Raw genomic sequence first — 16,462 nt, 5'->3', positions numbered from 1 at the left:
AGATGTCCACTAGAGGGCAGCCTTTACCAATGCTGATTTCTGTTTCATAAAGGATTCGCCCTGGGATTCTCTATGTGAAGGGAGCTACTTAAAGCTAGCTGCTGCTGGTGCTAAGTCGCTTCAGTCGCGTCCGACTCAGTGCGACCCCATAGAAGGCAGCCCACCAGGCTCCTCTGTCCCTGGGATTCTCCAGGCAAGAATACTGGAGTGGGTTGCCATTTCCTTCTCCAATGCATGCATGCATGCTAAGTTGCTGCAGTCGTGTCTGACTCTGTGCGACCCTATGGAAAGCAGCCCACCAGGCTCCTCCATCCACAGGATTCTCTAGGCAAGAATACTGGAGTGGGTTGCCATTTCCATACCATATTCGCATTTTTTGCCCTTGGGACACAGCACCTAGTAAGTGCTCATTATATGCTTGTTGAATGAATAAAATTTTCACATTAGATTAACCAACAATAGGACGGTGACTATGGCTATGTACATTTATCATGTGCCTGGTTCTTTCAAGGCACAATGACCATGGACTGATAAATTGGGAGAAATGAAAGAGTTTAATTTTTTTCCTTGTTGATACCTGTATTTGAGGTATATGAAGTATATGAAGGCCATATAATGTAATTAAATGTTTGAGCTTTGAAGGCAAAAGGATTTGAGCGCTAAACTGAATCAGTCAATTTTAGTTTCGATTCCTTCTTCTGTAAAATGAGCCACCTTAGAGGATTGTTGGGAAAATTAAATGACATGATACATGTAAAGTTCTCAACAGAGTGACTGATATATATTAGACACAATACAGGAGAGATATTATTATTATTGAAACAAAGGTAAAAAGAATGGTGGATATATTGAGTTGGACAAAAGGTTCATTCAGGTTTTTCCAAACAATCTCACAGAAAAACCTGAGTGAACTTTTTGGCCAACCCAATAAATGTAGATAATGAATAGGAAGATGAGTCATCAAGAAAGGTGATGTGAAGGAAGTCTTAATTCTAAACATGCCATGTCAACACCTGTTACCCAGGGAACCAGGAAGTGCTAGGTCTGACTCCCTAAAAGGGAGCTTGGCCAAACTTTACTTTTTTATGTGAGGTTTAAAAACACCTGCCACATACTTTCTTCCCTCAGGACTGAATAAATGACCATAATTAATTCATCTGCTTCAGTAATGACAGAGTGGAAATAACCCTTGGAACTCAATACCAGAAAAAGTGTGCCTTATCAACATCATCAATGTTCATTGACTGTTTGCAAGCCAGGGGCACTGTGGGTCAGTACCTGTGATCCACTGCAAGTTTACCATTAGAGCTAGGGCAGGTTGACACACTCAAGCTTCCAGGGTTATATGTGTGTGTGTATATATTTTTCTTTTTTTTTAATTTTCTTCTTCAGTCCACTTATATTTCTAAACCTAATTCTGAGACATCTAAATACACAAAATGCTTTGATAAACTAATAAATTAACTGAGAATGCTATAAGCAAATGGTTTAAGATTATGCTGCATTTTTTCTTTTATTTTAGAAAGCCATAGGGCTGAATTCAATATATATATTTTTAAATCCTCATGGTCTGTCCACTTGTTCCAAATAGTCCAATTGCCTTTGTCTTATACAATAACCTATTTTTCTAGTTCTAAATTTTAAAATCCACATTAAACCATCAACAACCAGAACTGTATATTTATTCACTTATCAAATGTTGAATGAATGCCTGTAATGTTCCAGCACCTCTGTTGGGCACTGGGGATACAATGAAGACAGGACAGATGGTATTTCTACACTGGTAGAGCCTACAGTCTACTCAGTGAAGCCATGAATAATTACAGAGACTATACAGATATACATACATATTCACAGAGAAATCAATGGGATACAGTGATATAAAGAAAAATTACAGTGTACAATTACAGGATCTAGCAGACAATTCTAGGGTAGCATATAAATTAAGAATGAGAATATAAAGAACAAACAAGATGGAAAAGGTAAAATGTTACATGGGAAAAAGTGTTGTGATTCTAGTCTTATTTCAGGAGTACAAAAGCAAAAGAGCTTCAGCCAAGGATGTACAATTAGTGCAAAACAACGTATGTCCCTATCATAAGCTAATACTACGGGTATTACAAGACTCGAGAAGATGTGGACCTTGCCTTCACAATGTGAGCTGGGATGCAGAGAGATGACAAAGCACCTTAAGGGCTAAGGGACCCGTTCATCAAGACCATGGTCAGGCTCTTACACTACAGGGATGTTTCAGGCACATTCCCCTTTGAAGCATATGAAAGTGAAATCGCTCCGTCATGTCCAGCTCTTTGCAACCCCGTGGACTATACAGTCCATGGAATTCTCTAGGCCAGAATACTGGAGTGGGTAGACTTTTACATACTTCTCCAGGGGATTGTCCCAACACAGGGATTGAACCCAGGTTTCTCACATTGCAGGCGGATTCTTTACTGTCCAAGCCACCAGGGAAGCCCTTGAAGCATGTATTTTTCTGTAAATCACAATTTGTCCATGTGGAGGGAATGACTGTTTAGCACCTTTCATCTGTGGTTTATTTGTGTTGCTAGTTGTAATTAAATGTTGCTATTTCATTTCTTTGAGTTGGCTATATTTTGAAACATAATTACATATAGCCTCCTTGGTGATTCTCTCCAAGAATATGTCAGAATTGATTTGTATTGACGTATTCCCCCATACATTCAACAAACATTTGTCAGGTACCTATTTACAGCTAAATACTGTGGATAATACTAAACTATATAAAACATTGGCTTCACCTTTAATAAATCTATACTCTAATAATATAGAAGAGATTGAAAACATAAAAATTGATATAGCTAGAAAAATTTACAAGGGCAATACATTTGTGAAATGGCTTTAATCCTAAAACAGAAAATAGATTTAGGTGTTCTGATATAGAGAGTTCTACATTTCATCTTAAGTGAAAAGAGTCTCAACAGAAAGGTTAAAGCATAATTTTATTTTTACTGAAACAACAATAACAATGTGTATGTGCATGTATGTAAAAATAGACTATCCTTAGAAAAGCAGAAAAGGTTTGGAAGTGAATACACTCTGAAAGATGAGATTTGGAAGGTCAAAGGAGGCTTTAATTTCTTAACTGAGACTTTGCTTTAGAGGATGTGGTTGACTTCTACCTTTATTTTTCTGCTTTTGTATATTTTTTCAATAATTTTAAATTCAGAAGGGTTATAAGAGAGTAGTGAAATTGCTCAGTCATGTCCAACTCTTTGCATAGCCTGCCAGGCTCCTCTCTCCATGGAATTCTCCAGGCAAGAATACTGGAGTGGGTTGCCATTTCCTTCTCCAGGAGATCTTCCCAACCCAGGTATCAAACACTGCAGGGTCTCCCATACTGCAGGCAGACTCTTTACCGTTTGAGCCACCAGGGAATATCCATATAAAAAAGAGAGAGAGTACATAAATATTTGGAAGATACACAGATCACTTTAGCTAGAGAGAGCAGAGAAAATTGCTTCAGAGAAGGAGCTGTGTTGTCAAGGTCCCTAAAGAATGGGTAGGATCTGATATGAAAAGACCTGGAGAAAGGCTTTTCCTGCAAAAGAAATTTGAGACAGTCCAAGTCTGTCCTTTGTTAGAAATGAACAACCTACATGAAATATAAGGATTCTGAAAAGCTCTACAGTTTAGACACCTCTTCAAACTTAATTTAGCGATTTCCAAACTTATTCAAAGAGTTATTTTAAAAAAACCAGGGTTTATCTTAGGAAATCTCTTTATAGGCAAAGGAATGAGAGGAAGACCTTTGAGGGATGCCTTGAGAGATGAGGAAATCCAAAGAGGCTGAAGTAAGTTTGCAAAGAGTCAGCATTGTTCATACTGAAGCAAAATCTGAAAAGTTAACCTGGTACTAAAGAGCAAAGTGTGACCAGCTAAAGTGTCTCGAGAGTGTGGGGAGGAGGGGAGGGTTGCTAAGGCAGATGAAGGGTATATGCGTGTGAGGAATTAGGGAGCAACATTTTTTCTTCACTACGAAACGTGAGATTTGTGCTTTACAAAAGAGACTCTGCATTGCCATGTTCGTTGCAGCATTATTCACAGCAGCCAAGACACCAAAACAACCTAAATGTCCACTAACAGATTAATAAAGATATGTGTATATGTAGTATATATATATATATATTTATACACACACACACATATATATATTTATATGGGGCTTCCCAAGTGCGGCAAGTGGTAAAGAACTCGCCTGCTAATGCAGGAGACACAGCAGACACAGGTTCAATCCTTGTGTCAGGAAGATCCCCTGGAGTAGGAAATGGCAACCTGTTTCAGGTTTCATTCTTGCCTGAAAAACTCCATGGACAGAGGAGCCTGGCAGGCTACGGTCCATGAGGCCACAAAGAGTTGGACACGACTAAGTACACATATTTACACATAATATTCATTATATGTATGTTCAGTCACTCAATCATGTCTGACTCTTTGCAACCATTTAGACTGTAGCCCACCAGGCTCCTCTGTCCATGGGTCTCTCCAGGCAAGAATACTGCAGTGGGTTGCCCTTCCTTCTCTAGGGGATCTTCCCAACCCAGGGATTGAACCCATGTCTCCTGCATTGCAGAAGATATGGATATATTATAAAAGAATAATGGAGCATTACATATGAAATACATATTCACATACAATATATATGAGTAATGGAATATTATTCAGCCATAAGAAAAAAGGAAATCCTGATGTTTGTAACAACATAGATAGACCTTGTGTCCAATATGCAAAGTGAAATAAGTCAGACAGAGAAGACAAATACTGCATGATATCATTTATATGGGATCTTTGGGGGGAAAAGTCAGGCTTATAGAAACAGTAGAACAGTATAGTTGCCAAGGGTTGAGGGTGGGGAAAATAGGGAGAGGCTGGTAAACGCATACACACTTTTAGTTACGAGCTGAATAAGGAAAAAGAAAAGGGGGCACAGAAGATGAGATGGCTAGCATCACCAACTCAGTGGACATGGATTTGAGCAAACTCTAGGAGACAGCGGAGGGCAGAGGAGCCTGGTGTGCTGCAGTCCATAGGGTCGCAGAGTCAGACACGACTTAGGGACTGAACAACAAGCACAACAAATATAAGTGTAATGTTCACTATAGCTGATAACATATATGTAGATACAAATTCAGCAACCTAACAGTCACTTTCTTTCACCTTTCTTAAGCAAAAGAAGAAAAGAAAAATGAAACTAATGCTGTTAATACATTCTCTGCTGCTGCTGCTGCTAAGTTGCTTCAGTCGTGTCCGATTCTGTGCGACCCCATAGACGGCAGCCCACCAGGCTCCCCCGTCCCTGGGATTCTCCAGGCAAGAATACTGGAGTGGGTTGCCATTTCCTTCTTCAATGCATGAAAGGGAAAAGGTGAAAGTGAAGCCACTCAGTCGTGTCCGACTCTTAGCGACCCCATGGACTGCAGCCTACCAGGCTCCGCCGTCCATGGGATTTTCCAGGCAAGAGTACTGGAGTGGGGTGCCATTGCCTTCTCCATTACATTCTCAGTTACATCCAATCACAGGGAACTACCAGGAGGTACAATAACATGGGAGGGAGAAAAAAATCTCTTCTTAGCAAAATTAGGCATTTTCTGAGTTTAAGAAATGTTACTTTTAAAAGGAAACTACTCTAATTTGCCACTAAGCCCAGAACAGAGAGCCAAATGAAAGACAGAAATCCAACAAGACAGGGCATGAATTGTGTTGGATTAATAATTCACATTCCCTTTGGGGAAGTGTGTCTGAATCAAAGCCCTAGACTGTAACTGCAAAATGATTTTCTTTAAACAAACAAATATATTTATACAAGATAGGGCATGAGGTGTATTGATTTTCCCTCTCTGGGAGTTAATAATTTCCCTATAATTCATTTAATTTTATCTGCGTAATTTAATGTCAACTCACATTCTTGGTCCCATATGTAGAAGAGTGAATTAATTATGGGCAGAAACCCCAAGGGGTGCAACCAGCATCACATGGCACAGTTGATTTCATCTCTGAAACAAACGACTTGATTTTTAGCCAAAAAAAAAAAAAAATTCAATCCTTTCACTATAAAAATGAAACTTACTGGAAGAGTAATCAAAGATAAATGTAATTCTACTGTACCCGGCCTCTCAGCAGCTCATATGCTGTCACTCCCAGTGACCACCAGTCAACAGCAAAGGAATAGCCTGCTTCTCTTCTGGAGTTGAACATCTCAGGTGCTGAAAAACACAGAAGAGTTAAGTTAGTTTTACTCCGATTGAATTGTGCGTGTTCAGTCGTGTCTGACTCTTTGAAACCCTATGGACTGTAGCCTGCCTGGCTACTCTGTCCATAGGATTCTCCAGGCAAAAATATTGGAATGGGTTGCCATTTTCTCCTCCAGGGCATCTTCCCAATCCAGGGATCGAACCCGCATCTCCTGCATGGGCAGGCGGATTCTTTACCACTGAGCCACCTGGGAAGCCTGCTCTGCTCCCTGAGACATTAACAAATCTATCTTCAAACATGTTCCTTCAAAGGCAAATTACCAGGGAACAGGGTATAAACACTTTTAGGGTGTTTATCATCCATTGCTAGATTGCTCACTGTAGACAAATTTTCTAATTTTATAGTCTTTCTCATTCATCACCAACACACACAAGCCTCCCCAGACCTTAACAGACAAATTCTTCCTGACTTAGAACATGTGCCTATTAAAAACTGGATCCCATCAGGCCTCAAATGTCTGGCTGACTCTGTAAGCAGAAGGCTGAGAAGATGTTACTTCGTTGTCTTGGTTTGGAAGGGTTGTAATCAGGACATAAATTTGTATTACTGTGCCAAACAATGTTCAGAATTTGGCTCCAACTGCAGGAGATTGGTTTTCCAGTTTGGAGTCATCTGGAAGAGGCAAGAGTAGCATTTGCAGCCTGATACTGGGGATAAAAGAGAGGAGAAAGGCGGGTGATATAGTTTTACATCAGTCGTGGGGCACTGACTCTTTGTTCCATAATTCTTCCTTTTTTTTTTTCAAATTGAAGTATAGTTGAATTACAATGTTGTGTTAATTACTTCTGTACAGCAAAGCAACTCAGTCATATACATATATATACATTTTTATATTCTTTTCCATTATGATTTATCACATGATACTGAATATAATTCCCTGTGCTGCACAGCAGGACCTTGTTGTCTGTGCTGGGCTTAGTTGCTTCAGTCGTGTCCTACTCTTTCAACCTCCGGGACTGTAGCCGCCAAGCTCCTCTGTCCATGGACATTCTCCAGGCAAGGATACTGGAGTGGGCGGCCATGTCCTCCTCCAGGGGATCTTCCCAGCCCAGGGATCGAACCCAGGTGTCCTGTAGTGCAGGCGGATTCTTTACTGTCTGAGCCACCGGGTAAGCCCAAGAAACTGGACTGGGTAACCTATTCCTTCTCCAGGGGTACTTCCTGACTCGGGAATTGAACTGGGGTCTCCTGCATTGTAGTTAGATTCTTTACCAGCAGAGCTACCAGTTGTTTATCCAGTCTATATTTACTAGTTTGCATCTGATGATCTCAAACTCCCAATCCATTCCCCTTACCACATCTCCCCCTTGGCAACTATCAGTCTATTCTCTATGTCCCTGATTTTGTTCCTCTTTCATAGATAGGTGTGAAAGAGTGTCATATAGTAGATTCCACATATAAGTGATATCATATGGTATTTGTCTTTCTGAGTTCATCTAGTGTGATAATCTCTGGGTCCATTCATGTTGCTGCAAATGGCATTATTTCATTCTTTTTAATGGCTGAGTAATATTCCAGTGTATATGTGGACCTCATCTTCATCTGTTTCCATGTCTTGGCTATTGTGAATAGTGCTGCCATGAACACAGGGGTGCACTTATCTTTTTGAATTAGTTTTCTCTGGATATATGCCCAGGAGTGGGATTGCTGGATCACATGGGAATTCTACTGTTAGTTTTTAAAGAGATCTCCATACTGTTTTCCATAATGGCCACACTAATTTACATTCCCACCAACGGTGTAGGAGGGTTCCCCTCTCTCCACACCCTCTCAGCATTTGCTATTGGTAGACTTGTTAATGATGGCCATCCAGATGGGTGTGAAGTGGTACCTCATTGTAGTTTTGATCTCCATTTCTCTAACAATTCTTTCAAGTGACTCCAGTGGAAGGCAGAACCTCAATCAATCTTATTCCAGTGGATATCTCCAGGTACATGTTCTCTAACACACTGAGAACCTTCTACCCATTTTTCCAAGAATAGACCTAACTTCTGAAGGATGGAGTGGGGAGAATGATGTAGAAAGCAAGGATAGGTCTCTTCTCTGCTTGCTTGTCCAGTACTCAATCTGCCATTTAGAGTCACTTAATAGAAACTTGCTAAATGAATGAACAATACTGAATCAATCAGTCAATCAAGCACTGTTTACAAACATTAGCTGTGAAAGCAGACTGTCTGGGCTCAAAATCTGCCTTCACCACTTACCGTGACCTTAACTGAGTTAGTGGGCTGAGCGTCAGAATCATCAGCAAGGATCATGAGAAGGCAGTTCTTACAGAGGTGAGAAACTAAATGAGATAATGGCTGCCAAAATCTCAGCACAGTGTCTGGTACCTGGGAAGTTCTCAAAAAATTAGATACTCTTCAAGAGGGACAAACATCTGTAACACTGGAAATTTTAGCTAGCCAAAAGCTGCACACTTGACCCGAGCTTCCGGTAGTAGGTTGCAAGTTCTGGACAAAGGAAATTGGTGTGATGTAGGAAATGCTCATGGGTTTGCCCTGCCTGGTGCACTCAATTTCAAGTAAAATTCTGTGGGCAATATCCAATTAGAGACGAACGATGTTGACATCCCAATGCCAGGACTGATCTTGACTATAAAAGCCCCTAGCAGGACTAAGTAGGCTTCATCCCCTGGTGAATTCACCTTTCATGCATCACTGCATTCTTTCTGCGAGTCACAGCTCCCCACAAAGGTTGGCAGATAATGGTCCTGACCCCACAGTGCCCCCATAGACTGGATGCGGTGGACTATAACTCTGCCCTCCCTTATCATTATCTCATAGCAAGTCATCAGATGTGGTCCCACCAGGTGACAGGTGATAGACATCTCAGAGAAGCTGCAGAGAACTTTGAGACATAAACAGACCGTTGTGCTAAGAAAACATCTAACAGAATAAACATCTATAAAAGCTGTGTATTCTCTTGTCTTGGACCACCCTTGAAGTTTTTATGAGTAGAATCCTCTCCTACATACGCTGTATTCCAGCATGAAGACATTTGAATATGCATTTATTCATTCAATAAATATTCACAGTAGGCTAGGAATTGAGGAATTTGGGAAGAACATTAAGAAAAAAGGGCAACGTACAAAAGCATGTTGTTGCTCAGTCGTGTCCAACTCTTTGCGACCCCATGGACCATAGCCCGCCAGGCCCCTCTGTCCATAGGATTTTCCAGGTAAGAATACTGGAGTGGGTTGCCATTGCCTTCTCCACAAAAGCATGCTGCTGCTGCGGCTAAGTCGCTTCAGTCGTGTCCAACTCTGTGCGACCCCATAGACGGCAGCCCATCAGGCTCCCCTGGCCCTGGGATTCTCCAGGCAAGAACACTAGAGTGGGTTGCCATTTCCTTCTCCAATGCATGAAAGTGAAAAGTGAAAGTGAAGTCGCTCAGTCGTGTCTGACTCTAGCAACCCCATGGACTGCAGCCTACCAGGCTCCTCCATCCATGGGATTTTCTAGGCAAAAGTACCGGAGTGGGGTGCCATTGCCTTCTCCGCCACAAAAGCATAATGGATAGGTAATTCTTTGAACCCCCACAGTGCTGAAAAGCCAGAGCAGGGAGATGCTGAGGGCTTCCATCTAATGTTCCATCTCTGAGGTGACACAAATAGAGGTGGCGAAGGACTGTTTCCTTCAAAAAGAACATCTAGTATTTTGTTTGTTTTTTTTTAAATATTTCCATATCTCCATTCATAAAAGTAAATAAAACTTAAAAGAAGAATTTAATGAGCAGTTATAACCAAATGGCCATGTAACCTTACAACATAGAATCTTGACCCCATCACTGGGTCCTGTCCTGTTACAAACAGAAGTAACCACTATCCCAAATTTCTGTTGGTAATTTTATTCTTGCCTTTCTACATAGATTGACTCTGTTTATGCATTTCTAAGCAACATCTTAGTTTTCCCTATTTTAGAAACATATATGTTATATAGATGTTATGTTTGTATGTCTATATAAGAGATGTGTGTATAACATGTATGTATAAATAACATGAGTATGTGTGTTTTGTGTGTGTGTTAAATCTTACTCCTTGTTTTCTTTGGTGTCTTGCTCTTCTTGTTCAACATTATGTGTATAAAACTTCTCCAACTTGCTGCACATAGTTTGTTCACATTCAAAGCTATACAAATACAGTGTAATTTACCTGTTTCCTACTGTTAATAGCCATCTAGGTTGTTTTCAATTGGGGCTATTTTGAACAAGGCTCTCATGAATATTCCTGCATATGTAAGATTCTTCTAAGTCCATCTATCTTTAGGTTACATTTCTGGGAGGGGAAATGCTGGGGATGGGCTGCTCATCTTCACACATACTAGATAGCATCAAACTGTTTTCCACGGTGGTTGTACCAATTAACATTCTTACCAGCCACACATGAGACTTCACTTTGCTCAACCTCCTTATCCACACTTGGCATTAACTAACCTTGTGACATTCTCCAATCAATTGAGTACATAATGGTCTTCCCTTGTGGTTTAAATTGGCATTCTCCTGATTACTAATAAGCTTGTCCACATTTTAATACATTTATTAGCTATCTGGATTTCCATTATTTGGTTTGCTTTTCAGATTTTAAAGCAACTGGACAGTAGATTCTGGTCAGGAAATGAAGAAAGGGTCCAAAACTAATATATAAATTTAGTGCAAAAATAAATAAATAAAAATAAATAAATTTAGTGCAACAGAAATAATTCATGGGATTTATGAAAATGATTCTAAATTTCCTCTGTAAAATATGTGAACAATAAAGGTTTTCTGAAAAAAGGATAAAGGGACTTGCATCTGTTAAACTGTATTATAAAGCTATAATAATTAAGATTTATTGATAAAAGTCACAGAATGTAGATGCTAGTACATAAAAATACTTAGTTTATGATGCACATGAATATTTTAATTGGTTAAGCTCTACGTGATCCTGATTATATTCACACAGACCTAGGGAGGGGAGAAGGAAGGATTGGAGTGATTGGAAAGAGCATGCAGGTAGAAGATGATGAATTCAAAAAAGCAAAACTTCCTTGTTGGGTGAAGGTACTTAAGAACTGGCAGATGGTCCATATTCTTTTTGCCAGAGCTGAGGACCTGATGCATAATATGTTTAGCATTTTACGTTAGAACATATTGTATATTCCTATGAACTTCATTCAGTATTTCATCCTAGTTTTCTTTCTTTTTAGAATTTGTTTCTTTCTGGTTCATTGCTAATTATCAAAAACACTTTAAAAAGAGTGCTGGTGAATATCTGTTAGGTAGATTTTACCAAATTATTGGGAACATAACTTTCAAAAAAAGAAAGCAGACATCCACCTCTGATATCTCTTAGAAAGATTCCCATCCAAAAATCAAAGGCAAGAACAACTTCTGGATGAAGATATAAGTGCTGACAGATATTCATTTTTAAAAATAAAACTAGAAATATTTCTGAGAGCTTAAGCTTGGCCTACCTCATTTGGCTTACAACCATTTAAGAATCATACATACATATGTTTTAAAGTCTCTCTATCTTTCTTTTAGGGAGAAGCTTGAATTTCTAAAGTCAAAAAGAGCTGGCTTTAAATGTAGGCTTTTTCAATTATTAGCCATGTGATCTTGAGCAAATTATTTCTTGTTCTCCTCATTGTAAAATGGTGATAATTACAGTTTGCCTCACAGGGTTGTTGAGAAAAATAAATGAGTCAATGAATGCAAAGCACTTAACACATTGTCTGATCCCTACAAGGCTTTCAATAAATATTGGTAATTGTTAATTATAAGGATGAGGGTAGAGAGGGCAGAGAAACTTGACTGGATTCCAATTTCTTAGCTCTATGTGGTGAAAAAGACTGGAAATGCCAATTTTGAGGAGAATCAAATTATATGGGCATTGTATTTAAAATCACTGGGGAGAGAAAAGAAAGATCATCTTCCTTTACTCCTCTCACCATGGAAACCAGGCCTGGAAAACCCAGATGCACATTTTCTGATTTGGCTTCAAGAAAATAGCCCTTAATATGGAAACCCAGGAAACCTGGGGAATAAACTCAGACCAGCAGGCTTGGAGATTCCTCTTTATCATTTGAGTACTGTGGATTTGGGGCACAAAATAGACTGTATTGTATGTGTCCATTATTTTAAAAGTGACAAAGGGGACTTAATACCCCTGAAGATAATTGGAAGCCAGGAAATTTGCAGGTGTTCAAACATCACATAAAATCAGGCTCATTTTCCCCTACAGATGACTTGTTTTTCCTCTCTTTAGTTCTGCAAGTAAGACAATGAAATATTGAAAGAAGGTGGCAATGCTCTTGCCTTTAATTTCAAGTTCAAATATTTTGCCTGCAAACTGCTCATGGGATTATAGCGATGATACACCTAAAACCAAAATTATAATGGGAAGGTACTTTGTGAACTTACATCCTTATGCAGGAGTATGTAAATCGTGGTTATAGTAATACTTAAATCATTTATTACCATCCCACTTATTGCTGTACCTTCTCTATGTGATTCTTTTTTTTTTTTTTTAAACTCTTCTCACTAAAAGGTAAGCCCCAAGGGTTGGAGACCTTGTCTGTTTTGCTCCCTACAAGATCACCAGCACCTAAAAACAGAGGTAATGAGTAGGTATTTATTGAATGAACTATTAATATTCTTTATCAGGAAGTAGGTAGAAACTGTCCTTAATAACTCATAAGCTAACGTTCTTTACAGGTAGTCTGTGGCGCCCTCCTGAATCAAGATCAGACTAGATGCTTGCTAAAAGGAGATTCCTGAGGTTCACCTCAGACCTGTGAAGTCAGAAGCTCTCCAGGTAAAGTCCGAGAGGGACCTGTCATTCCTAGCTGCAAGGCCCTACAGATGACTGGACCTCCAGTACACGGTGTCCACAGGAATGGAAAACAAGGCTTTGCTCTTAGTGGCCATGGCAGCTCAGGGGACCCGTACCCATGTAAGGCTTGGTGCCGGCCATAGTGGTGATCTGCATCTCCCCGGGCAGCATTGTGGCAATGTTGAAGTCTGTGATGTGCACGTGCCCTGCGAGAGAAGACAGCCACAGAGAATGTTAGGAGCTTACTTTGTACATTCTTTTTTTTCTCTCTCTTTAAAAAAAATGTTTTTTTTTTTTTATATTGGAGTATAATTGCTTTACAAAGTTACACTAGTTTCTGCTGTACAACAAACTGATACTAACCTTTTCATATCATGATCTATCTCCTGGAGGTGGGGGTGGTTTAAGACCATACTTACTGGCCTTGCGGACAGAAAAATTGTGCTTTTACTGCCTGTAGGCAATTAAAAATGGCATATAAGAATTTTATAAACTAATGAACAATATATGCCATTTGCAATTGGGTACCAAAGAATGCTCAAACTACCACGCAACTGCACTCATCTCACATGCTAGTAAAGTAATGCTCAAAATTCTCCAAGCCAGGCTTCAGCAATATGTGAACCATGAACTTTCAGATGTTCAAGCTGGTTTTAGAAAAGGCAGAGGAACCAGAGATCAAATTGCCAACATCCACTGGATCATCGAAAAAGCAAGAGAGTTCCAGAAAAACATCTATTTCTGCTTTATTGACTATGCCAAAACCTTTGACTGTGTGGATCACAATACACTGTGGAAAATTCTGAAAGAGATGGGAATACCAGACCACCTGACCTGCCTCTTCAGAAACCTGTATGCAGGTCAGGAAGCAACAGTTAGAACTGGACATGGACCAACAGACTGGTTCCAAATAGGAAAAGGAGTACGTCAAGGCTGTATATTGTCACCCTGCTTATTTAACTTATATGCAGAGTACATCATGAGAAATGCTGGGCTGGAAGAAGCACAAGCTGGAATCAAGATTGCCGGGAGAAATATCAATCACCTCAGATATGCAGATGACACCACCCTTATGGCAGAAAGTGAAGAGGAACTCAAAAGCCTCTTGATGAAAGTGAAAGAGGAGAGTGAAAAAGTTGGCTTAAAGCTCAACAAGAAAAACACCAATACAGTATACTAATGCATATATATGGAATTTAGAAAGATGGTAACAATAACCCTGTATGCGAGACAGCAAAAGAGATACAGATGTATAGAACAGTCTTTTGGACTCTGTGGGAAAGATAGAGGGTGGGATGATTTGGGAGAATGGCATTGAAACATGTGTAATATCATATAAGAAACAAATTGGCAGTCTGGGTTCGATGCAGGATACAAGATGCTTGGGGTTGGTGCACTGGGATGACCCAGAGGGATGGTATGGGGAGGGAGGTGGGACGGGGATTCAGGATTGGGAACACGTGTACACGTGTATGTCATGTTGATGTATGGCAAAACCAATACAATATTGTAAAGTAATTAGCCTCCAATTAAAATAAATAAATTTAAATTAAAAACAAAAAGGCTCAACATTCAGAAAACTAAGATCATGGCATGTGGTCCCATCACTTCGTGGCAGATAGATGGGGAAACAGTGGAAACAGTGTCAGGCTTTGTTTTTCTTGGCTCCAAAATCACTGCAGATGGTGACTGCAGCCATGAAATTAAAAGACGCTTACTCCTTGGAAGGAAAGTTATGACCAACCTAGAAAGCACATTCAAAAGCAGAGACATTACTTTGCCAACAAAGGTCCGTCTAGTCAAGGCTATGGTTTTTCCAGTAGTCATGTATGGATGTGAGAGTTGGACTGTGAAGAAAGCTGAATGCTGAAGAATTGATGCTTTTGAACTGTGGTGTTGGAGAAGAGTCTTGAGAGTCCCTTGGACTGCAAGGAGATCCAACCAGTCCATTCTAAAAGATATCAGTCCTGGGTGTTCTTTGGAAAGAATGATGCTAAAGCTGAAACTCCAGTACTTTGGCAAAGAGTTGACTCATTGGAAAAGACTCTGATGCTGGGAGGGATTGGGGGCAGGAGGAGAAGGGGATGACAGAGGATGAGATGGCTGGATGGCATCACTGACTTGATGGACGTTAGTCTGAGTAAACTCCGGGAGTTGGTGATGGACAGGGAGGCCTGGCGTGCTGCGATTCATGGGGTCGCAAAGAGTCGGACAAGACTGAGTAACTGAACTGAACTGAACAGACAGTAAAGGCTCACTTATTCTATCCTCAAGGCCAATAAGACCTTAAACCATCAACTCTTCAGGAGCCAGGTCATGCTATGAAAAGGTTAGTGCCAGTTGTAAATTTGTAGTTCAACCTCAAAAAGTTTTAACCTTGGTCTTTAAGAGCTCACACTCTGGTAAGTTCTACTTGGGCAATTTTTGTCTATTGGCATCATTTTAAGTTGGTGCAGAATGTGAGTATCAAGAGATGGACAGATAAGAACTATTCAAAATATCAAATTTCCAAGCATCTCTTATGGAATCTTTTAAAGAGACAAACATTAATACAAAGAGAACATGACTGTGGATAAACATATTAATCGATATTTCTTTGCCAAGAAAGAGTTCTTTTCTCTCCTTGTTTTTCTGAATTATCATTAGTAGTTTTTTGTCTGATAGTTCAGATTGTCCCCCAGTGATCACAAATAAAATAATATATCTAGGGAAAGTAAGGGAGAAAAGTCAAGTTCTACTTTTAAAGAGGCTGTTTAAAGAGCCCTAAACTGGGAGCTAGGTGAGTTGGGTCCTGCCTTGAATTCTGCCCCTAAGACTTTGTAAACTTGAGGTTGCTTTCCTGTGCTGAATGTAAGTTTCCCTTTTTTTAAAAAAAAAAAAAAAAAAAGGAACGGTTAGACTTGATGCTGTCTAGGGTCTCTCCCCACTCCAGTATTCTTGCCTGGAGAATCCCAGGGACAGGGGAGCCTGGTGGGCTGCCGTCTATGGGGTCGCACAGAGTCGGACACGACTGAAGCAACTTATCAGCAGCAGCAGGGTCTCTCTGCAGCCTTAATACTCATGGCAATACTGTGTGGGTCTAACACTCAAGTTCAGCAGAGAGCAATCCCTACAGAGTGTATTAGTGTCCTTGTGCTCACAGCCAGGAGTAGGAAAGGGCATTACCAGCCATTCAGGCAGACAAGCTCATTGTGTTGGTTGGCACGAATGTCATATGCTTTGAGAGGATCTTGGAAGTGTTGGCATTTCCATTTGCATGCTTCTGTGATTGTGATGAGATGTGGTGGTAACTGGAGGGGGTGCCATGGATTGTTCTTCCACATCCCACAGACCCCACTCCCCCTGCCGACTTCACTGTCT

At 40.2% G+C, this 16,462-nt stretch overlaps 1 protein-coding gene across 1 annotated transcript in view; it reads right to left on the bottom strand.

The window, feature by feature from the left end:
* The window catches only part of STK32A (serine/threonine kinase 32A), a 137,859-nt gene that overhangs the window by 23,422 nt on the left and 97,975 nt on the right, over positions 1 to 16,462 (bottom strand). Inside the window, exons 7-8 of the mRNA XM_061423904.1 lie at positions 13,219 to 13,308; positions 6,142 to 6,239 (exon numbers count right to left, since the gene is read on the bottom strand). Coding sequence (XP_061279888.1) covers positions 6,142 to 6,239; positions 13,219 to 13,308 — 188 coding nt within the window. The remainder of the gene's footprint in view (positions 1 to 6,141; positions 6,240 to 13,218; positions 13,309 to 16,462) is intronic.

Source organism: Bos javanicus, chromosome 7 (assembly GCF_032452875.1).
Source record: "Bos javanicus breed banteng chromosome 7, ARS-OSU_banteng_1.0, whole genome shotgun sequence".
In the NCBI taxonomy this organism is placed as follows: domain Eukaryota; kingdom Metazoa; phylum Chordata; class Mammalia; order Artiodactyla; family Bovidae; genus Bos; species Bos javanicus.
The sequence above is the reverse complement of the archived record's forward strand: the minus strand, read 5'-3'. Positions and strand labels throughout refer to the sequence as shown.